This window comes from Salvelinus sp. IW2-2015, linkage group LG5 (assembly GCF_002910315.2).
Source record: "Salvelinus sp. IW2-2015 linkage group LG5, ASM291031v2, whole genome shotgun sequence".
NCBI lineage: Eukaryota > Metazoa > Chordata > Actinopteri > Salmoniformes > Salmonidae > Salvelinus > Salvelinus sp. IW2-2015.
This window is the reverse complement of record NC_036844.1, coordinates 21,209,689-21,234,566: the sequence shown is the minus strand read 5'-3', so window position 1 is coordinate 21,234,566 and position 24,878 is coordinate 21,209,689. Positions and strand designations below refer to the sequence as shown.

General features: G+C 42.0%; 1 protein-coding gene across 1 annotated transcript in view; it reads left to right on the top strand.

Annotated features, from left to right (window-relative positions):
* The window catches only part of LOC111964043 (BMP/retinoic acid-inducible neural-specific protein 1), a 141,011-nt gene that overhangs the window by 81,724 nt on the left and 34,409 nt on the right, over positions 1-24,878 (top strand). Inside the window, exon 5 of the mRNA XM_023987712.2 lies at positions 9,351-9,456. Within this exon, the coding sequence (XP_023843480.1) occupies positions 9,351-9,456 (106 nt within the window). The remainder of the gene's footprint in view (positions 1-9,350; positions 9,457-24,878) is intronic.

Sequence of the window (24,878 nt, the reverse complement as noted above, 5' to 3'; positions counted from 1 at the left end):
TACTCAATGACAAGAATTGTTTTACACTGAGTAAATGACAAATAATTCAATCTGTCTTACACTACAATTACATTAATCATATACAATATCTCATCATATGTCTCAACTGAGGACAAATAGAGTTTATTTAGTGAGGCAGAAGGGTTATCAAATCAACAAAAACACGTTTATCACATTCATTTCATCCAATAAAATATGTTGATCCCATCTTCAATTTAAGTGGAATGAACAATTGATCCTTCAGGCATTAGATAAGGAAGAAACACTCCATATATATTTCAAATAAGCAAAACAAAGACACTTGAAGGGAACAAAATACCATATAACAAGAAAGACAAAATTAGACAGAATTTAGGGGGAGGAAAACAGTATAACAGAAAATCCATTTGCATTGATTCCCAATAGGAAATAGGGATAGTTTTTTTCTGTTTTGACTGGAAAAGAGGGAAAAATTGAAAGCAAAAATAATACTATTTGAGGCCACTGCCCACACAAATGAAAGCTGATACACATACTATTGAAAGGTTTATGCTTTGTCAGAAGTACTATCATCCAAAATCTGTTGTGGCTGGGGCAATCTATCGCACTATAAATAAAAGGTGATGGCAGAAGTAAAGTCAGCCGCTGGTCCTACAGTCACGTAGCAGACAGACAACGATCTGTACGTGGAGAGGAAGCTGAGTCTGACGCACAGCCTGGATCTATAGACACAGAACAAGGCCCTGCACTTCCAATATTGATTTAATATGGCTGGGAGTCAAACTTCACAGTGAGATGCTGCGGTCTATGGAGAAAACACAGGCACAAAGACATCAATAGAGATGAAAACTAAGACTGTTTCCTGTCTGGCGAGTAAGCACATTTACTGTGTAGAGTTTGAGTTAAGTACTGGGTTTACTTAGTGAAATGTGCGTTTTAAGCTCTGGAGATTGCTAGTTTGAGTATTTCATTTCCCTTTCACAATTTTCCATATCCTCATGTTATCATGTTATCACACTCTCAAACACACATGCAGGCACACACACACATGCACGCATGCATGCACCAGACATACATATTGTTAGTCATATGTCTAGAGTAAGCCTTAATCTTTTTTAGTCTGTACACTCTCTCTCCCCTGATACCTCTTGCTGGGGGACACTTCAATAGTTGAGGCTGTAGCAGAAAAATGAACAGTAGTGTACAGGCATTAGTGTGTGTGCATTAGTGGGGATGGCCTGAGAGCATCCACTGATCTGCCAAGCTGGGCTATATTTATCAACTCCTCATCCCTGGCCCGTCCCCCCATCTCCCCAAGCCTTAGCACTGCTTAAGAGGTTCCAGAAACTTGCAAACGTTAATCAAAACGAAGACATCTCCCCAATGCACCGGTGACACCCAGGGCAAGCCAGGGACTTGTTATTTTTCTAAGACCCCACACAGGAATTTATCTGCCCAAACCAAGGAATGTTTGTAGCCTGAAAGCCTCAACCATCACCTCCATTCCCTTTGGCTTCAAAACATTCACAGCCCATGGGTGGCTTAATAGCAGAACTCCAAACAAACAAGGTTTTTGGGCCAAAGTGTCTCTGTAACTGGCAGATTGTTTGTTGGGGCTGTGAAGTCTTAGAGTGCCATGTGTGTGCATTGAAATGTGCATGTGTACAATATATGCTGAGATATCTTTCTCTTTATTCAGTGGCTCTGAAGAGAAAAGGGAGCTCATCAATGTTGCACATCCAACAAGGTCTCAGAGTCACTGCAGAATTAGATGTTCATCCACGTTCTCCAAACGTGACGTTTTTAAGTTAAGTGTTAAGTTTAGGCACTCATTCTGAATGGTTAAGGCTAGGGATAGGGTTAAAACAAAACATTTAAAACCAGTATCCACAACTGGGATCTCACACGCAACCTTCTGATCCAGAGTCATGGGGTTATGCCCATTCGCCAACCCCGTCCACAATGCCTTAGCAAAACCCAAGTTTACTTGATGGTAATAGCACTCACTGTTGCCCCTAGTGGCTGGTTTTGAAGGCATTTCCCGACATCCTCAGGGCATGGATAGACTTCCAATTTCGACGTCAATCTTTAACGATCTACCTGGCACATCAGCTTTTATGGAGTTCAATGGGAAAGGGAAAGAGAACACACACACACACACATGGCTTACACTAGGCAGGCTGACCTGTGGTTACTGAGTAATGAGATCATATAGGAGGATTCCCACAGTACTTAATTTGTCTCCTAGAATATAGAACTGTTCTTCACTTCCTACACATTGAAGAGATGACGACTAAAGTTGCCAAGAGCATACATTTTTTTTCTACTGCTCTTGCAATTATATACACTGAGTGTACAAAACATTAGGAATGCATTCCTAATATTGAGTTGCACCCTCTTTTGCCCTCAGAACAGCCCAATTTGCCGGAGCATGGACTATATTAGGTGTTGAAAGCGTTCCACAGGGATGCTGTCCCATGTTGAATCCAATGCTTCCCACAGTTGTGTCAAGTTGGCTGGATGTCCTTTGGGTGGTGGTCCATTCTTTATACACACGGGAAAACGGTTGAGCGTGAAAAACCCAGCAGCGTTGCAGTTCTTGACACAAACCGGTGCGCTTGGCATCTACTACCATACTCCGTTCAGAGGCACTTAAATATTTTGTCTTGCCCATTCAACCTCTGAATGGCACACATACACAATCCATGTCTCAATTGTCTCAATTGTCTCTCTTTAACCTGTCTCCTCCCCTTCATCTACACTGATTGAAGTGGATGTAACAAGTGACATCATTAATGGATCATAGCTTTCACCTGGATTCACCTGGTCAGTCTGTCATGGAAATAACATGTTTTGTACACTCAGTGTATACACAGCAATATCTATCCATCCATATTTCTATTGATCAACCCGTGACACATCTGCTCCCGCTCTTCCCTCCCCAGGGCACTTGAGGGCGCCAGGTTGCCCTGCATCACACATTCCTGCCATCCATCACGCACACCTGCCTTCCCTCGTCACGCGCATCAGCGTTATTGGACTCACCTGGACTCACTTATCACCTGTTTATTTCCTCCCCTATATTTGTCAGTTCCCAGCTCTGTTCCCCGCTGCTGCATTGTATTGTTTTTGTCTTTAGTATTAGTTTGCTGACGCTGTTCCTGTCTCATTCCATGTCCTTTATTTAATAAATGTTTTACTCCCCGTACCTGCTTCGTCTCTCCAGCGTCAACTCATGTGACAGAATGCAGCCGCCATACATACGAAGCATTGGGGAGCACTGGCGTTCCGGTTGGTATGGTGGCATTGGCTCTGAGTCGCCACCGATGGAACCGGGGGTGCCTAGCCAGCTCGTCGGGCTTCCACTCCCTAGCTGGCTCGAGAGGTTTTTTTGCCCCGGTTGGCTCGGATGGCGCCCATCCCACGTCGGGCCTCAGCCGGATCGTCAGTTCTTGTTCGTCCAGCCGGTCACAGAGTTTTTTTTTTGTCTTTTGTTTTGTTGGTGACGTCGGGGTGGATTCCTCCGCCGATGGAACCGGTGGTGCTTAAGCCAGCCTGTCGGGCTTCCACGCCCTAGCTGGCTCGAGAGGTTTCCTTGCCCCGGTTGGCTCGACGGCTTCCCATCCCACGTCACTCTCCACCAGATCATCGGTCTCCCCCTCTGCAGCGGGATCGACAGGCATCTTGCCTCAGCCGGATCGTCAGGCTCCCATGTCTCAGCCGGCATGCCCAGCGCCCATGTCTCGGCTGGTTCGCCCAGGTGGGACGCCGGGTGGCGCCCCAAGAGGGGGGGTACTATCACGACTGCTCCCGCTCTTTCCTCCCCCTGGCCACTTGAGGGCGCCAGGTTGCCCTGCATCACACATTCCTGCCATCCATCACGCACACCTGCCTTCCCTCGTCACGCGCATCAGCGTTATTGGACTCACCTGGACTCACTTATCACCTGTTTATTTCCTCCCCTATATTTGTCAGTTCCCCAGCTCTGTTCCCCGCTGCTGCATTGTATTGTTTTTGTCTTTAGTATTAGTTTGCTGACGCTGTTCGTGTCTCGTTCCATGTCCTTTATTTAATAAATGTTTTACTCCCTGTACCTGCTTCGTCTCTCCAGCGTCAACTTATGTGACAACCCGTCCATTACCCCGTCATTCATTCAGAGCCAACTATCTTTCATTGTGTTTACTAGTCTGGCAACCTATTCGTTTGTCTTTCCATCCAGCCATGCCTCAGCAGGGCAAACAAACAAGTAATTGGGACACAACATACTGTCTAAAACTGTAGCATAGCCTAAATCAGACATGTACAGTAGCACACTAAGCGAAATAAAGAACAGCACAACAGAATGAAGAACATGCGTCAAACTGTGCATGGCACAATCACCCTCCCGTTAGAAATAAAAAGTAAGACGTGTGCTTCTGTGTAGCAGGATCCAATAGCTGGCTGCAAGATAGCACTCCTGGAGGGGGGGTCATTTAAGAAGGAAAATAAGATGCCCTGTAGGGTGTTTTAATGAAAGATGGAGGAAAAAATGTAATGTTATGAGCAGGCTGTTTATCTGTGACAAAGACCCTGAATGATTATGCAGGGGTGGTCGGAATATGGTTTCTGCTGTGTGACGCTGGCCGGTGTTCCCACAAGGTCACCTCCCTGAAGAGTCACTCTGCTGGCTTGATTTACACTAGGATTCAATATGCAGATTTACTGATGATGCAGCAGTTGTTTTTCAGGCATCCATGCCGGATCTATGGGACAGGCCAGAATCCTGTTTCTCCTTTCTGATTGCCACCTCTGTGGTCCACAGTCCTCTTGAGTAGATATTATATATATTAAATGTTTTTTGGGGTGACCCAGATTTTTTGGGGTGTGAATTTAACTCAGCTTTGATTACTTGTTTGGGGAGGGTTGTGGCCTAATGAATGCATTTGTATTTTATATGTTGGTACTCAGTTTTAGCACTACCAATTTTACCAACTGACATATCATGAGTTTTGCGGGTAGGCCATGTGATACAGTGTAATTATTAAATTCCATGGAATCACATTACATTCCAAAAGCAAACTTACTCTGAGATGTGTCCAGCCATGAAGAGTTACTGGGGAGCTTCTCCCTTCATTTCCCTGTTTCTAGAAATAGAAAGTCATTAGGTGAGTGGCAGGTGATAGGCACATTAAGAAAAGCTCTGCAGTGACAGCATTCCCTTGATGAAGACACTCCATCATACTGGATGTATCCCTCCCTCAAGTCCCAATCTATTCCTTCGTTCCCTCTCTCCCTCCTTCTCTCAGGCTAACATGATTTTTAATCCTGCCCGCTGTCTCCAGAGTTGTGTGACTGCAAATATTTCTGAAATGGCTAGAGGACAGGGCTAGGCGATGTCTTGAAGCCTTTGATAAGCAGTGATGCTAATAACTGTGCCTTGATTCACTAACTGTAGCTATACCACAAACGTTGTCAGTAGTAATACTCCTCACCTCTACACTGCCGTAATAAAGTGTAGATGTGCAGCACAAAATGACTGCCATGTGGGCTCATTGTTGGTGAATGAGGTAAGTTGCTTCTTCTTGAAATTACAAGCACCTTGTGACCTGGTGGGATACATGCATGTAAGTTAGTAGTTAATTACATATTTCTCTGAAAGAAAGAGCGAGGGGCGAAGAAGGATTGATTGGTTGATTGTGCTTCATCTGAGCTGCATGGGCAAGCAATTTCCTGAACTTCAGCAAGCTTGCAACAACGCCTCCTGAAGCCAGTCTTATTGCAGCCATAGTTTTTCTGTCAGTCGGTGCTGGAGGGAAAAATCTACAATTATACATTTTGAATAATGACTGCAACAGTGCATGAAGTTCACTTGAGTCCTTATGAATCACAGACACCATGAAAATGGCATATAATGTGAATAATTGAATAGGTGTTAATTAAAAATACATGGTGATATTGTTAAACAAAATGGGTATTAGACATAACGTTGCCACTCATCCCCGTTACATAACATATTGAAATGCCAATGCTCCTGAGGCTTCCAGCGTGACATGCTCTTAGCAATCCATTGTGCACATAATTGACAGGAAATATGCTATAACCGTTAGTGGGATCCATCTAAATGAGAAGAGATGGATAGGATGCAATGTACTATAGTATGTTTTCACTCTAACACAAACCAATTCTCCTGCTCTGGACAAAGATTGAGTTTGCAATTCAAACAAATCCTAAAATTGACAAACACAGGATGATAACATTGTTCCTCTCATTATAATCCAAATATGCTTATGATTCCACACTCTTAGAAAAAAGGGTTCCAAAAGGGTTTTTCGCCTGTCCACATAAGATAACCCTTTTTGGTTCCAAGTAGAACCCTTTTGGGTTTCATGTAGAACCCTCTGAAGAAAGGGTTCTACTTTTACATGGAACGCAAAAGGGTTCTAACTAGAACCAAAAATGGTTCTTCAAAGGGTTCTCCTATAGGGAAAGCCGAACCCTTTAAGGTTCTAGATATGTAGGGAGTGTAGGTATACTGACTTTTGTAGATGAAAGAGAGCGTGTTCTAGAGCCATGGTTTAAAGATAGGACTATGAAACAGTATGGGCCCACTGGGATTCTGAGTTGTGTTCCGCTTAATAATCCAAATCCTCTAAATCCCCCTTGGCCTGTTTCAGCTCTTTGATTGCTCCTTGTATTTTTATTACGTTGTATGCAATTTTTATAATCTGGCAAACCAATAAATGGAGTGTGTGAGTGTGAGAGTGAGTGTGAGAGTGAGTGTGAGAGTGAGAATCAGTGGTGGTTTACCAAGGACAGTAATCTTATATTGATCGAGGGAAAATGTCTGATGTATTTTCTGCATTCACAGTGCACATAGTCGTGTGTGCGCGTGTACAGGATGTGTGACATTGTGAGTGTGTGTATGCATGCGCGTGCATGCATGTGCATGTTTTGCCAACAATGGGGTTGCCCAGAGGTTATATAAAGAACAGTTATTCACTCTGCTAGGTTACCATGCATCATGCAATACGACCTTTATAGGAAGTCATTTATTATGTGATAAGCAACGGGAGAAAAGCACCCTGTCAGCACCCATCAAGATGCCAGGGTTTGATAGGCCAGGAAAGCACAGTAATCAATCTACTTTGAAACTTTATGCAGGGCTGCAGAGAAATTCGAAAAGTTCTTGTTTTGACTTCTCCGTCAGTAACTTTACTGTAGCTTTCTGACATTTTGGAGTATTCAGTGGTGGACAGTTGCAGTGGTATGGCTGCTGCAAGCATACCTAACTTTAGATACTTTTAAATAATAAACAGATCCAAATTATGTTGTCTATTGTGCTCAAAACATAACATATTTACCATTTGGCAGGAAGGGACATACACTTTAATGTTAAGCAATGTTATTGCGAAGCTTATTGGGAGCCTATCACTCTGTTTTATCCCACAACAGAGTGACGTCAAGGGTAAGATATACATCTGTCTAATTTCCTGCTTGTCAACCTGCCATCTGGCCCCGAATCACAATGAAAGATGGGAAAATGTCCACTGGGAACAGACATCAATTCAACATCTATTCCACGTTGATTCAACGTCATTTTATTGAAATGACGTGGAAATAATGTTGATTCAACCAGCATGTTCCAAGCAGGAAGGGAGAAATAGGGCCTTTAAGGACAGAAACACATTTTACTGGGTGAATTGAGGATCTGATTTACCCATCACTGTATCTGCGCTCTGTATCAATGTAGCTGTATATCATGTTTGTTCACCATTAAGTATTTGACTATGGACCCTTCCCGCGTCTTCGATAACCCCTATTCACGAGATTGGACTTCATGCAAGCTGCCAACGCAACCCCCCTCATTCAAGCTAAGAGTTTTCTAACTGAGCCAGAGACTGAGTGATTTTCCATTGAGGTTAATGCCAAGAGTTTTTTCTCTTAATCTCCATTGCTGAGTAGCATCGCATCTGGCTTCTTGGAATCATGTGAAAGTACTATTGAGCACTGCCGGCCAACTCGTTACGAGAAGAAAAGGGGATAAAAAGGAAGAAAGTCACCCTTCTTTTCAAGAGCAATGTCTTTAAATAAGTCTAAAGTTAGACGTGTAGTAAGACCTAAAAGCACCCTCACATTTGACTACCCTAATTATCCCATAGATTGAAGCTTGGGCAGGAAGAGAGGCGACGTCTGTGACTTTTATAAGGGAAGTGATATTCTCTAGCAGATAGTGGGACGCAGGCACCGATTGAAGAAAAAAGTCCATTAGCGTCTCGCCTCTTTTAAAAGGAAATAAAATCTTTAAAGGTCCTTAAAAGAAAATAGGTCTTAGGAGCCGGTGGTGCTACACGTCGCAGACAGAAATCAGGAGGTACCTATAGAAGTGCTGTTTAGAAAGACCTCATACGCTGTCTTCTGCGCTTTGGCCCAAATACGGTTCACTTAGCTGAGCAACGCAGAACATGTATGTGCTAGCGTGACACACACATGGAATTCAGATATTTATGAACTACTCACACAGTCCCATTTGAAATATGAATGGCTTATCTATAGCTAAATTAATCACAGCCAGCCGTATTAATCACTGTCTTCATTTTGCTGGGACCCAGGAAGAGTATCTGCTATCTTGGCAGAAACTAATGGGGATCCATATTAAATAGAAATACAGTATGTGCTATGTTTCTAACCAAGTATAACATATATTGTTAGTTGATGTGTCCCCTTCTTAGTAAAGGAAATGCCGCACACCACTTATTTATGTGGAAATATAACCATGCCTGACACAAGGCCAAGAATAAAACATTCAATCCAACCCTCTCATGATACCAATGATTGCTTTATGAGTTACATGTTGCGTCAGGTAGCCTAGCGGTTAGAGCGTTTGGCCAGTAACTGAAAGGTCGCTGGTTTGAAGGTGAAAGATGACAAGGTGAAAACTCTGTCGATGTACCCTTGAGCAAGGCACTTAACCCTAATTTGCACCATGGTACTATGGCTGACCCTGTAAAACAACATGCTTCACTGCACCTATGTAGTGTATGTGACATGTGTAAGGGCTCGATTAAATCTGTAGTGCTGAAGACCTGCAATACAGTGTGTTATAAATGATAAGACAATGTTCCCGTGTTTGCAAAATACTGCATGTCGGCTCAATTGGAAATTAACTTCACATTTCAATTGCGCTACAGCATAGATCTCTGGCGCTATGGATTGAATTGAGTCCTAAATCTCAACTCAGGATTTCAGCTTGTGAGTCTAGTCAAATTCTCATGAAAATAACTCTCTCTATGATCACCCCCTATCCTCCCTCACTCCAACACACATACACACACACACTGCAGGTGTCTCTGTCCCCTACTGTTCCTCTCATCTTTGTCCTGATTCTCTTGCAGGTGACAGAGACTCGTACTGGCCCACTGGGATGCAGCAGCTATGATAATCTGGACTCGGTGAGCTCTGTACTCCTGCAGAGCCCGGAGAGCAAGCTCCATCTTCAAGGTAAACGTCCCCGCTCATGTCCCTGACCGTTCTTCCACCATGGGATTAGAGTCCTGCAGGGGTCATTATTTTTTTCTGCCGCACCCGCCCCCCACTGGCCACATCAATTAATAGCCCCATCCGATATCCAACATCAGGACAGATTTTCCTCCACAACCTGACCCGCCTGCATAGAATTCTTCTGAGAGCCGATCCGTGACCCGCTAAATAAAATCTATTTATTTAATTGTTTTTATGACTCCAAAGTAGTAGCTTATTAGGCTATCACTGGACTAATTCATTTGTCTGCATGTCTATTCAACATTTGGTTAAAAGGAAACCATGCCATGATTTAAGAACGTTAGGCCTATCTTATTATTTTCACAATACAATGCGGCACATTGACTCCAATCGCTTTGAAGAAGAACCTTCTAATTAGCCTTCTTCTTACCTAATGGAAGCTTATAGCCGACATAACAAAACAATACCTTTACATTTGTCACGTGTGCTCCCTCTCCGGCCTCTAGGTCACCAGGCTGCTCGTTATGGAGCACACCTGTCACCATCGTTACGCGCACCTGCGAGTCATCAGACTCACCTGGACTCCGTCACTTCCCTGATTACCTTCCCTTTATATGTCACTCCCTTTGGTTCCTTCCCCAGGCGTCATTGTTTCTGTTCCTGTGTCAGTTGTGTGCGTTGTTTGTGTTTCTTATTTTTGTATTATGTTGTGTTTATTTATTAAAACACTCACTCCCTGAACTTGCTTCAGCGCACATCGTTACAGAATGACGCCTCACCTAAGGGAAGCAGCAGGGAGTGTTTGTTTTTTTTTCCGGTGGGAATGACATCGGGTCCGGGAGCCGCTACAGGCTCTCATGCCTCATTTGGATCGCCAAGCTTCCCTGCTACAGCCGGCTCATCGGGCTTTCATGCCTTCACCGGATCGCCAGGCTCCCCTGCTTCCACTTGCTCGTCGGGCTCTCATGCCTCGGCCGGATCGCCAGGCTCCCCTGCCTCAGCCGGTCTGTAAGGTTCCTGCGCCCCAGCCGGCGACAGGTTCCCGCGCATCAGCAAGGGTGACCGGTCCGCTCCTGATCCCCGGGATCGTCCCTTTGGTTGGCGTCCTGTGGCTGGAGCTGAACGCACCGGGGAGGGGGTATTGTCACGTATGCTCTCTCCTGCGCTCTAGGTCGCCATTCTCCCGCGTCTCAGCCGGACTGACAGGTTTCCCGCGCCTCAGCAATAGTGACCGATCCACTCCTGATCCCCGGAATCGTCTTTTTGGTCGGCGTCCTGCGTCTGGAGCTGCGCATCAGAGAGGGGGTACTGTCACATGTGCTCCCTCTCCGGCCTCTAGGTCCCCAGGCTGCTCGTTATGGCGCACACCTGTCACCATTGTTACGTGCACCTGCGCATCATTAGACTCACCTGGACTCCGTCACTTCCTTGATTACCTTCCCTATATATGTCACTCCCTTTGGTTCCTTCCCCAGGCGTCATTGTTTCTGTTCCTGTGTCAGTTCTGTGCGTTGTTTGTGTTTCTTATTTTTGTATTATGTTGTGTTTATTTATTAAAACACTCACTCCCTGAACTTGCTTCCCGACTCTCAGCGCACATCGTTGCAACATTCAATATTGTTTAGATAATACAATTGTTTAATTGAAAGTTAAATAAACAATTCCCGGATAGGCTATAGGCTGCAAAAATAGCTTACATTTATTTAGTTAGCTATTGGCTACTCAAACTTTTACCAGCCGCACAGGTTTAAACTTTAAATGACTTGTGTATGATCTAAATGAACGAAAGCCTGAAGTAATGTAATAATTATATGAATTATCGTAACAAATATATACTTGCACTTTTGCAAGCTGTGTATCCATCTACAAGGTTGTTGTCCACAATGACTCCAAAATAGTTCCAAACCGGTGATTTCACATAACATTTATTTTTATTTCTCCTGTTGCATTTTGCTTGTTACCATTTTTGCGTCACATGGACAAAGTAGGAATGTTTCCGCACCAGACAAATAATGGACAGTTCCCTGCGCTCTCTCACTGCATGGCTGGTAGCCTTGGCCTAGGCTATATCTGCCTCACCGCTAACATAATGGAATTCGCATCGCAATTCAACACAACAAGCTCCTAGGTTTGTAAAAAATATTTTATCTTTATTTAAAACATTTATAACCCCCAATATAATTGTTCTGAACCACGAGCCTGTCCGTGGGTTGAAATAATATTTTCATTCCACTCATCAGCCAATTTTTTTTTTGCGGGTCCACTGTGGGGAATCATGAGTATCCGACCCAATGCTACAATGGCTGCAGGGTTAAGGCCGGGGTCAATATTCCACTTTAGCCCCCAGTCCATTCACATAATGAAATTCTGTTCATACATAGAAAAAGCCTCATAGGGACTTTCACCTGATTTGCGCTGTCTTGCGGATTGAATATGAATGTATTTTGTGGAATGAACCAGAGATTTGCTCCATAATTCCGCTCTGGGGGATTTTCTCCCATTCATTATGTCATGGATCTTCTGTCCTTATGCTAATAATATTGTCATACAGTTTACCAGACACTTTTATCCATGGTGTGTTTGGCGCATGAAGGAATCAAACCCAACAGCGTGAGCCATCAGAATATTTGAATTTACCCACACACTTCATCCTGGACCTCTCAATCAATAGGGAAGATTTTGTTATGTTTGTTTTATTAACTTATTTACAAAAGTATATTTTTAGTCTGAGTATACTTAGATCACATACTGTATTCGAGATTACATTTGTAACATTAATTGACACGCAAATATAATCTTTGAGTGGCAACTATAAGCTTGCAAAGATAGAAAAGTAGACAAACGTTGTAATTAGCGAGTTGCTTTTGAAGGAATCCTTCATTGTCATCTCCAACTCTTCTTCCATGAAGAATCACCTGCAACTGTATCTTAGATGTACCACAGCTCCCATTGGGACAGTGATGAAAGCCACCGTAAAAGTGGTCAAGTTTCTGAGACAAGCTATCACTTTTTAATTTATGCAGTTTACCTTCATTATCAAAAAACTGATATTTTCGACTACACCACTAAATCTCTCACCAAAGGAATCATTAACTGCTCTTTGGATTCAGACAATTTATTTATTTATTTAGTCATTTTTTTCATTGGATGAGTTAAAGATACAATATTTAAATTCATATAATTTCGTATTCTTTTAATATCTTATGTTCCATTCATTATTTCACACATCTTATTGTTGTACCTGTGAGCTGCCATTCAGAAGAAGAAAATTAAACATTTAAAAAAAGGTACATAACTACAAAGTATTGATCATATTACAGTTGAAGTAATAACACATTCATCATGTACAGGAAAAGAAAACAAAAAAGAAGTGGGCCTCCACCCCCAACTTCATATCTAATCCCCCCAACCCCCAGGGTTGCTTGTCAGTCACCCCCACTCCCTAGTCGTCATTAAGTAACATAGTAGATGCAAAGCAAAATGAATAATACATTGTGTACTAAAAGCAGGGTACTCCCACATCATATGAATGAACGTGCCTACCTGATTTAGGGGATACAGTGAACAGTTGTGAGTTGGGACCAATTTCATAGTAAAATATTTCCTTGGTGTTAAATACAGTCTGTGAACAAAATGTAAATGTATAAATGTATGGTTCGGATTATGGGATTCTAAGAATATGTTTCCATATTCTGTTCCAGTTAAAGGGTTGTTCAGTTCACTTAAATCTGTAGACCATACTTTTTTAATGGATAGCTCAGAATATGAGCTTTCCACAAGTTGTTTATATATTATAGAGATTAGTCCTTTCAGGAGCCCAGATAATTGATTTATAAATCCCATGATTGGAGGTTCGGTAGTTGGGTTTGCCAAGGGACACCATAGGCCAGGATAGCCAACCTGAATTGTAAATATAGAAAAAATGTGTTACCTGGTAATGTGTATGTGTCTTTTTCAAACCATTACTGTCCAGGGGCAGCAGGTAGCCTGGTGGTTAGAGCGTTGGATTAGTAACCGAAAGATTGCAAGATTGAATCCCTGTGCTGACAAGGTACAAATCTGTCACCCACTGCTCCTAGGCTGTCATTGAAAATAAGAATTTGTTCTTAACTGACTTACCTAGTTAAATTAAAATATATATATATATTGGCAAGGGTATGCATTCCACATTTGGACCACTGGGGGGAGATTAAAAAAGACCATTCTCCAAAATGTAATGCATTGGAGTCTAGGTGTGCCATTTGGTTTTGCAGTTACAGTGATTTTCAATTTTGTGCCAAAAAGAAATTGTATGAGCAATAATAGGACCAGTGTTACTCTGTCTGTCATAAATGCTTTCAAACTGAATCTATAGGGTTTAAAAGGGCTTCATTCCCATGCAACTGCTGTATGGCCTCTGTTGCTTTGGAGACTAACGTTTTGTCATCCAACTGATATGTGACAGCCAGATGAACAGCCTTTTATCTTGCAGGTTGATACGATTCGGTGAGAAAGAGATGAGTTTTTCAAATGCTGCTATTTCATGAAGGGGTGTTTTGAAAGCATTTTTTTCACATTAACCTAAAGTAAGTGGTTTTAAAGTGTACTACAACTGAAACATATCCTCTAAGAGCAATTATAATCTCAGATTTAGAGTTAATTAGAAAGCTTTTGTCATCAGAGTGGTATTAATATATGCCAACTATCACAAACTCTTCAAAATTGATGACACTTCAATGTCATTCCTGAGCTGGTGACACCTCTTTACTCTTTAGTGTCTCTTCAGAGAGTATTATGATTTCATAATCATTTAATACCAGCTAGTGGTATAAACGGCTGTGACAGATCAGTATTTCCATGTGAAAATGTTACTCTTATATTCCTGTTAGTATGACACTTATGTGTGAACATTGAAGCTACTGTATGCCAAAAGCAGAAGCTTTGGATATCTATGCTACAGTAGATGGCTTGACATCACCTCCAACCTTTAAACCAATGCTGGTTATTTGTGCCAATTGACCCTCAGGTCCTATAAACTGCACTATAGAGTCATTTGTCTTCTCTCTTTGCTGGTGTAGTGCCTCTCCACACATCCTCGATTGATCATAAAATATTGAACTGAAGCCGCGAGGTGTTATGCCCTCTGTGTATGTCATGGCCCACATGCAGAAAACAAAAGAATACACTGACAGCCTGCTCTTAGAAGAGTTTACTACTCTCAGCATATAAGGAGTGATCAGATGACATTTGCACTTTGCGGCAATCATTTCGTGGTGGCGGTGATGTGTTGGTGTGGTGGTGTGTATTTGTGTGGGAACTGACAGCTTTTTAGCTACTTTGCATATATAAAACAAACAGACAATCATAATATCAGTAAAAAAAAAAATCCCAGTTTATGCTACAAAACCAACTTCATAAGAGGGTTTAAAAATAGGTTATATTTGACTCAACATTCCATGACATACACTAAGGCATTGCTGGCAGAATAGATGGTTGCAGTTCAATGCATGATTCATATAATTCACCAATACATTTCTTGGCAGACCAATAAATATTTATATCAGGTTGTAAATCACTGCTGGCCTGGTGCATTGTTTGCTGCCTCCATTTGGGATGCACTGTTTCAGTTTCAGTGATTCAATGTTTTGGACAGAAACGGACAAATGTAACTAAGGCTGGGAAGGTCAATAATGTTAATCAAACTAGCAAGGGCAATGATCACAAGTAAGTCAAAATGTGGCTAATATGCTTGCGTATCTATTTATGTAGCAAGCTAAAAACAAAGAGCCTAACTTTAGCTAGGTAGCTGCTAGGAGGACGTGATGACGTTGTAGGAGTGGGTGAGTGACTGACTTTTTCCCCTCATATAATTTTTCAGTGACTACACAGCTATAGATGCACTTGCCATTTGGTTAGCTAGCAAGACATGTGAATCGCTTTGCTAGCTAGCTAGCTATGCTGAATGACTGATGAATTTACGAATGTGCAACACCGCTGACCGGTATCAGTAAACTGGTGTCAGTAAACGTAGGCAAAGAAAGTACCAGTTAGTCACGAACACTCTATTTAACATGTAAACAGCCTAAAGAGCTCTGCTAGGTTGAGAAAAATGGTCAGTGAGGTGTGTTCTCATTTGTGTCTGCAAGTAATGCACTAGCAAGCTAGTCAACTTTAGCCGGTTAGCTTGGGTGCTTGGTTGGGACAAGGCATGCATTGGCAGGCAAGCTGCAGAAGGATGAGCAGGCTATTCCCCATCATTTATCACTACAATTTTGACAGCCAACTTGCTGACAAAGTTTGAAAGGGTTTATTTAATGTTCTTTCACGGCCCAGTACATCACTGGGACCAAGCTTCCTGCCATCCAGGACCTCTATACCAGGCGGTGTCAGAGGAAGGCCCTAAAAATTTTCAAAAACTCCAGCCACCCTAGTCATAGACTGTTCTCTCTGCTCCTGCATGGCAAGCGGTACCGGAGCGTCAAGTCTAGGTCCAAAAGGCTTCTTAACAGCTTCTACCCCCAAGCCATAAGACTCCTGAACAGCTAATCAAATGGCTACCCCCCTCTGTTATGCTGCTGCTACTCTCTGTTTATTATCTATGCATAGTCCCTTTAACTCTACCTACATGTACATATTACCTCAATTATCTTGACTAACCGGTCGTGGCCAAAAGTTTTGAGAATGACACAAATATTAATTTTCACAAAGTCTGCTGCCTCAGTTTGTATGATGGCAATTTGCATATACTTCAGAATGTTATGAAGCGTGATCAGATTAATTGCAATTAATTGCAAAGTCCCTCTTTGCCATGCAAATGATCTGAATCCCCCAAAAACATTTCCACTGCATTTCAGCCCTGCCACAAAAGGACCAGCTGACATGTCAGTGATTCTCTCGTTAACACAGGTGTGAGTGTTGACGAGGACAAGGCTGGAGATCACTCTGTCATAATGATTGAGTTCGAATAACAGCCTGGAAGCTTCAAAAGGAGGGTGGTGCTTGGAATCATTGTTCTTCCTCTGTCAACCATGTTACCTGCAAGGAAACACGTGCTGTCATCATTGCTTTGCACAAAAAGGGCTTCACAGGCAAGGATATTGCTGCCAGTAAGATTGCACCTAAAACAACCATTTATCGGATCATCAAGAACTTCAAGGAGAGCGGTTCAATTGTTGTGAAGAAGGCTTCAGGGCGCCCAAGAAAGTCCAGCAAGCGCCAGGACCATCTCCTAAAGTTGATTCAGCTGCGGGATCGGGGCACCACCAGTACAGAGCTTGCTCAGCAATGGCAGCAGGCAGGTGTGAGTGCATCTGCACGCACAGTGAGGCAAAGACTTTTGGAGGATGGCCTGGTGTCAAGAAGGGCAGCAAAGAAGCCACTTCTCTCCAGGAAAAACATCAGGGACAGACTGATATTCTGCAAAAGGTACAGGGATTGGACTGCTGAGGACTGGGGTTAAGCTATTTTCTCTGATGAATCCCCTTTCCGATTGTTTGGAGCATCCGGAAAAAAGCTTGTCCAGAGAAGACAATGTGAGCACTACCATCAGTCCTATGTCATGCCAACAGTAAAGCATCCTGAGACCATTCATGTGTGGGGTTGCTTCTCAGCCAAGGGAGTGGGCTCACTCACAATTTTGTCTAAAAACACAGCCATGAATAAAGAATGGTACCAATACATCCTCCGAGAGCAACTTCTCCCAACCATCCAGGAACAGTTTGGTGATGAACAGGGTCTTTTCCAGCATGATGGAGCACCTTGCCATAAGGCAAAAGTGATAACTAAGTGGCTCGGGGAACAAAACATCGATATTTTGGGTCCATGGCCAGGAAACTCCCCAGACCTTAATCCCATTGAAATTTGTGGTCAATCCTCAAGAGGCGGGTGGACAAACAAAAACCCACAAATTCTGACAAACTCCAAGCATTGATTATGCAAGAATGGGCTGCCATCAGTCAGGATGTGGCCCAGAAGTTAATTGACAGCCTGCCAGGGCGGATTGCAGAGGTCTTGAAAAAGAGGATCAACACTGCAAATATTGACTCTTTGCATCAACTTCATGTAATTGTCAATAAAAGCCTTTGCCACTTATGAAATGCTTGGAATTATACTTCAGTATTCCATAGTAACATCTGACAAAAATATCTAAAGACACTGAAGCAGCAAACTTTGTGGAAATTAATATTTGTGTCATTCTCAAAACTTTTGTCCACGACTGTATATAGCCTCGCTACTGTTATTTTACTGCTGCTCTTTAATTATTTCTTACTTTTATTTGTATTTTTTCTTATATGTTTTTTACTTAATTAACACTTATTTTTCTTAAAACTGCATTGTTGGTTAAGGGCTTGTAAGTAAGCATTTCACTGTAAGGTTGTATTTGTTGTATTTGTTGTAAATACCTGTTGTATTTGGCACACTTTTATTTTATTCGATTCATTACGTTTTAGCTCATCTTGCTCTGGCTAGCATTATTTGTTGATCTTGTTGTTGTTTATGTGACTAACCGGCTCGATTGGGTCTTATGTAGAAGAATTTGAAATTGTGTTTTCTAGATTGGATAAAAGCAGAGACTCAACGCTAGAAATAATATATCATACACTATAGTAGAGGAACAATGGGAAAGTAATTCAGCTTTGATTCACCTGGTCAGCTGGCTACTCACTTGTAACCTCACTTTTGAAAAAAGGGCCCTTGAATGTTTTGGTATACCTAGTGGAGAGCTCTTCTTTGTCTATACCCATTCAGCATTGTTCACACCCTCTTAAGCTTTAGCCCCACCCATCTCTTAAGGATTCACGTGTGAGACCATGTACTAAACAACCAAATATTTCAAGACTAAAGTCTGGTTTATACTACAGGCGTGTTTGTACATTTAATCTGGAGTGCCAGAGTGTGCTCTGGGCGTTCGTAAACAAAGAGCGTGGTCAGATTGTTCGTTCGTGAATTCAGAGCGTTTCGCTCTCGGAGCGTTCAGAACGCACACTGGACACTCTGGCCGAGGAGTAGGGTTGATCCGAGCGTTCTAACCTAACAACAGCAGTCAAGCTCTTAAGCACACTGGCTAATGTTGGCTAGCCTGCTAGCTGCTTCCACACACAAATGAGAGAACAGCTCACTCTGACCATTTTACTCGCCCCAGCAGAGATGGTTAGGCTGTTTTTATGTTATCCAGAGCGTTGGTGACTGCAACTGTGCTGCTGGCAACAATTTAATTACGTTTTTTTGCCAACGTTGACTGACACCGGCCATATTCAACGGGTGTTGAGCGTTGATAAACACATCAGTTATTCTGCACTCAGACGAGAGTGCTCTGAAATCGGAGTAGATAGCCAGAGCGAATTTACCATCTATGTCTATCGACAGTTGCTGCAGTGACATCATGAACATTCTTTTTAAATGGTTAGTTGGATAGTGAAATATTTTGTTAGACATGTAGCTAGCTAGCTAAACAATGAACCATAATCCCAACTCATAACGTTACTACCCTGCATGAATCTGCAGGTAGCTAACCAACCAGGTTCAATGTTAGCTAGCTAACATTAGGCTATAACTAGCAATGCAAATGACTCTGAGATACAAATAATATTACTACACAGATAATACAGCTAGCTAGCTAACAGTACACTTTAACTTGAAATGAAAATGTCTTTCTGACAAAATTTGAAATATCTGAACATATATCTGAACATTTTGATAGCTAGACTATGGATGGACGCTTCTACCTCTGTCACGGATGCCATGGTTGCCCTTAGTTTGAAGATGTAATGTAATCCGGAGACAGGTGTTTTATACAACAGCCTTCTGTGTGTTCTCTTTTCGACTCTGTCTGCATACTTGCAATCAAACGGCAGAATTTTCTCCATCTACTTAGCTATCATACTCTAATTCCACTGATTACAGAACTCGGTCCTCCAGAAAGTGGAGAGCAACGTTTATGCAGTTCTACTACATGATATCTTTCAAAATATCCGCTTTAGAAAGGATTACCTTCACATACTGACCAGCTCATGTTATAGACAGAAGCGTGCTACATGGCAGACCAATCCGAACTCATCTTTCGGCATATTCAGCCCACTCATTATCTCAGCCAATTATGGCTAGTGGGAAGGTTGCCTACTTTTTCCGTGGCTAAACCAATTAGTCTCGTAATTTATCAATTTTATTTGCCGATATTAGCTAAAAATGCTGATACTAACATTACCAGGTGCGCTATTGTTAAGATGTTTCCCTGCCAGAGTTCCTTAGTAATAGCGTCACTACTATATGCTTCACGACATACTGTGGAACGCCATTTGGATCTTTGCATGTCAAAAAAGATACACATCAAATCAGTGGCGTGCCGTGGGCCTGGGGCCTGGGCCTTCAGTGAGGTCCTACACAGTCCCACCCGAATTAATCCACCTCTTATTACCATCATTATGATGCCATGGCTCTAGACACTATACATTTAGACAGAAACGCAGTATAACCAGGCGTTGCGTCACCTTGAAATTGACAGAAATTGACATTTTACAGTGTTTACCCAAAAACATGACACAATCAATGAGTCTTTTCAATATTTCCCTATTTTTCTTCACCTTTTCATTGTGCAGCTCTGTTGCCCTGCGCGCTTGTTCGTTGAGCTGTAGATCCACTTGGGTGTCCCCAAAAGTTTTCAAAAGCACCATTGCTTGTAAGTGCCCAGCCGTACTTTGGTGTCTCGTTGCTGCCTTGATTAGACAACTCAAGTTTGCAAAGCCCCGTGGTGGCTCCAAACACCAAATCGATCACTTGCAAATTAATAGGCATTCCCAGCAGTACAGTTTGCAGTGCTTTCTCGGAGCCTGTGAGCCATTGATAGCGCTCGTAGTTGGAACTTTGAAAGTGGCGAAGACGACCCCTTTCCCGCCTGTGACAGGCTTGTTGTAGCGTCGGCGTCGCGGCAACCTCTCCTTACAATGTCTAACTTTTCTTGAAAAGTTCATCTTGAGATGGCGTTATAATTATATCCTCGACCAAATCGATATCTTCTCCTCCTTCCGGCATTGTGGGTTGAAAAAACAGCTTAGTAGTACGCAATTAATTTGTTTATCAAATTCAGTTTCCTAGTTCTGAGGTTCTGCATAGACCTGCCCATAGACCTGCCTCTCAATATTGGTAATCCAATCAAAAGACGTGCACGCACTACGCCTGCTAGCTGGCTCCTGTGTAACACTGGAGCCAGCCAGCAGGCGTACAATAGCAACTCTAAAGCTGATTGGTTGACACTAAATTTTCATTTTCATTCACTTTAAGCTACAAGCGCCCGCACTGTTGATTCTGAAGGCCTGGGGGCAGATTTTAGAACCCTGGCAACACATGATGGCTGAATATGATTGGATAAAAGATCTAACATAAAGACCAGCCCTCCCAATCTCAACCTGGGGCTGGAAGCAGTGCAACCAAGAGGAAAGCTATGAAATGAAGAGTATAACTCTTACTCTGGAAATAATTTAATACATATTTGTGAGAAATATATAACAAAAAAAAATGATATTCTGATGATGTTTAGGCCAGCAGAGAAGGCCTTGCTGGCCCTGACGGCCCACCACTGCATCAAATAACCCATATTGAAAATAACCCTATTGACGAGTTAAATAAGCTATTAATTTGACACGTCAAATAACACACTTCTATTATAGAATGTTGTGTGTTCTGAATTTGCACATGCAAGCCAAGTGCCACCACTACTATCAGTAGCACTGTCAAAGCTGTACAAAAAAGTCTGCAAAAAAGCAAACACCGGCCACGAACAATGTGTTTACAATACCGCGTTGGTAATAAAGCATTATTTGTTTGACCGCAACTTCTGGGGTAGCTAGCTTTAGCTTGGTACCTAGCTAGCACCAATACAACCAGCCTGACAGCAATGACCAGTAGAAACTGCAGGCATTTTCATTATTCTTAGCAATGATTTAGGAATCCTTGTGAGTATTTGCTAGGTTGCCACTTAATGTTCGCCTATTGAAAATTAACTTAAGTTCATGACAATAAATAGCTAGCCAGCTACTTAACCCTGTTGCCCAAAGCTAACGTTATTGGCAGCCAGCTAGCTTCATCTGGCTAGTGAGGCTCGACCTGACCGGGTTATGTGTTGTGAAGCTAACCACAATAAGGAATAGGCACAATAGTGGAATTTGTGGTTAGCTTTCAAAATAAATGTACCTATTTGAAAGCGATGCAGAAGGTTACAATTAGTGAAATCATGCCATATTCAGACTAGATAATGTTAATCAAGGTTGGAATGTGAAGAAATGAAATGGGGTATCAGTCTACTCTGTGACAGCCACAGAACACAATTGTTTAGAGTTTAAGCAAATATTAGCGTTGTAGCTCTTATCCCGGGACTGTGACTGTGTGAAATCACCTCCCCAGTCAGCCTATTGTGTGTATTTACATTCATATTGCACTGTACAGCTTTACCTAAGGATTGGGGATCAATGAAATGGGGTAAGTCTACTCGTTTCCCAACATCCTCCTTGGAGTTATCAGACTAACAAAACATCCACGTAGTATTGTTTTTCCTCGGGAATAGTGTTTAATACACATTGGTTGACAATAAATGTGGCTCAATTCATAGTTGTTTCAGAGTCTCGCAATAAGAGCTGCCATGCTACTGTTGTCTGGGTGTCTTTGAGTAGACTGATACCCCATATCATTGATCCACAATCCACAGGTAAGGCTGTACAGTGAAATAAGTATGCCCTCAATGCAATTCTAAAGTATAATACATCCAGTTTGATTTCAGCAGATTTGTGAAATTAACAAATTATTGTTTTTGTTGATTTTATATAAGAACATTTCAACCTCGTTTAGCATGATCTATTCAATTATGGCATAATTCTACTATGTGCATCACTGTCAATGACATACCTTTATTTTGAAGGCTAATCGCAAAGTCCACTATTGTGGCTAATCCTTATTGTGGCTAGCTTCACATACAGTTGAAGTCGGAAATTTACATACACCCTTAGCCAAATACATTTAAACTCAGTTTTTCACAATTCCAGAAATGTAATACAATTACAAATTCCCTGTCTTATGTCAGTTAGGATCACCACTTTTTTTTAAGAATATGAAATGTCAGAATAATAGTAGGGAGAATGATTTATTTCAGCTTCTATTTCTTTCATCACATTCCCAGTGGGTCAGATGTTTACATATACTCAATTAGTATTTGGTAGCATTGCCTTTAAATTGTTTAACTTTGGTCAAACGTTTCGGGTAGCCTTCCACAAGCTTCCCACAATAAGTTGGGTGAATTTTGGCCCATTCCTCCTGACAGAGCTGGTGTAACTGAGTCAGGTTTGTAGGCCTCCTTGCTCGCACACGCTTTTTCAGTTCTGCCCACACATTTTCTATAGGATTGAGGTCAGGGCTTTGTGATGGCCACTCCAATACCTTGACTTACTTTGTTGTCCTACAGCCATTTTGCCACAACTTTGGAAGTATGCTTGGGGTAATTGTCCATTTGGAAGACCCATTTGCGACCAAGCTTTAACTTCCTGACTGATGTCTTGAGATGTTGCTTCAATATATCCATCTATTTTTTGTTCCTCATGATGCCATCTATTTTGTGAAGTGCACCAGTCCCTCCTGCAGCTAAACACCCCCACAACATGATGCTGCTACTCCCGTGCTTCACGGTTGGGATGGTGTTCTTCGGCTTGCAAGCCTCCCTCTTTTCCCTCCAAATATAATGATGGTCATTATGGCCAAACAGTTCTATTTTTGTTTTATCAGACCAGAGGAAATTTCTCCAAAAAGTATGATCTTTGTCCACATGTGCAGTTGCAAACCGTAGTCTGGCTTTTCTATGGCAGTTTTGGAGTAGTGGCTTCTTCCTTGCTGAGCGGCCTTTTAGTTTATGTCGATATAGGACTCGCTGTACTGTGGATGTAGATACTTTTGTACCTGTTTCCTCCAGCCTCTTTACACGGTCCTTTGCTGTTGTTCTGGGATTGAGTTGCACTTTTCACACCAAAGTACGTTCATCTCTAGGAGACAGAACACGTCTCCTTCCTGAGCCGTATTACATTTAACATTTACATTTAGGTCATTTAGCTGACACTCTTATCCAGAGCGACTTACAAATTGGAAAGTTCATACATATTCATCCTGGTCCCCCCGTGGGGAATGAACCCACAACCCTGGCGTTGCAAGCGCCATGCTCTACCAACTGAGCCACACGGGACCGTATGACGGCTGTGTGGTCCCATGGTGTTTATACTTGCTTACTATTGTTTGTACAGATGAACGTGGTATTTTCAGGCGTTTGGAAATTGCTCTCAAGGATGAACCAGACTTGTGGAGGTCTACAATTTTTTTTCTGAGGTCTTGGCTGATTTCTTTAGATTTTCCCATGATGTCAAGTTATGACACACTGAGTTTGATGGTAGGCCTTGAAATACATCCACAGATACACCTCCAATTGACTCAAATGATGTCAATTAGCCTATCAGAAGCTTCTAAAGCCATGACATAATTTTCTGGATTTTTCCAAGCTGTTTAAAGGCACAGTCAACTTAGTGTGTGTACACTTCTGACCCACTGGAATTGTGATACAGTGAATTATAAGGGAAATCATCTGTCTGTAAGCAATTGTTGGAAAAATTACTTATGTCATGCACAACGTAGATGTCCTAACCGACTTGCCAAAACTATAGTTTGTTAACAAGAAATTTGTGGAGTGGTTGAAAAACGAGTTTTAATGACTCCAACCTAGGTGTAAAACCTAACCTAAACTTCCGACTTCAACTGTAGATGGGTCCGACCACCATTAATCAAATAAGAACTGTCTTATAAATTAGGGTTATTTTAGATGATGACACCTAACTATATAGTTAGCTAGCTAACTATAGCTACTGAAACAGATATCGTTTTGCTATGTTTTTGGGGAAGAACATTGCTTGCATCCATGAGCTAGCCATCTTTTTTATGACCAGCACTGTTGGTGTTCGAGACAACTTTACCAGCATCATAGCATACATATCGATGAATCGTTGTGACATATGAAATACGAGTGATAGTGTAATCAATGTGTATTAACTACATAAAAAATTTATGAACGCATTAGATTATTATGTGACGTGTAGTCATATTCAGGTCCTGATTGGTCAACAAGCTTATTTGACACGTCAAATAGTGTTATTTGACGTGTGTCTTTTTTGACATGCAAAGACCCAAACGGTGTTCCATAGAAATCTTGGTTGAGAATGAAACGACTGAATAAACGAACAACGTAACAGCACAGCAAGTAAAATAAATCGTTTTTGATGATGTTTTACTGGTAATGGGGACAAATGTAAATGCCAACAAAATAACTTTTTGCTCAGTGTGATGTGTGTGTGTGTGTGTAACTTCTTTTAAACTAGGCAAGTCAGTTAAGAACAAATTCTTATTTACAATGACGGCCTACCCCG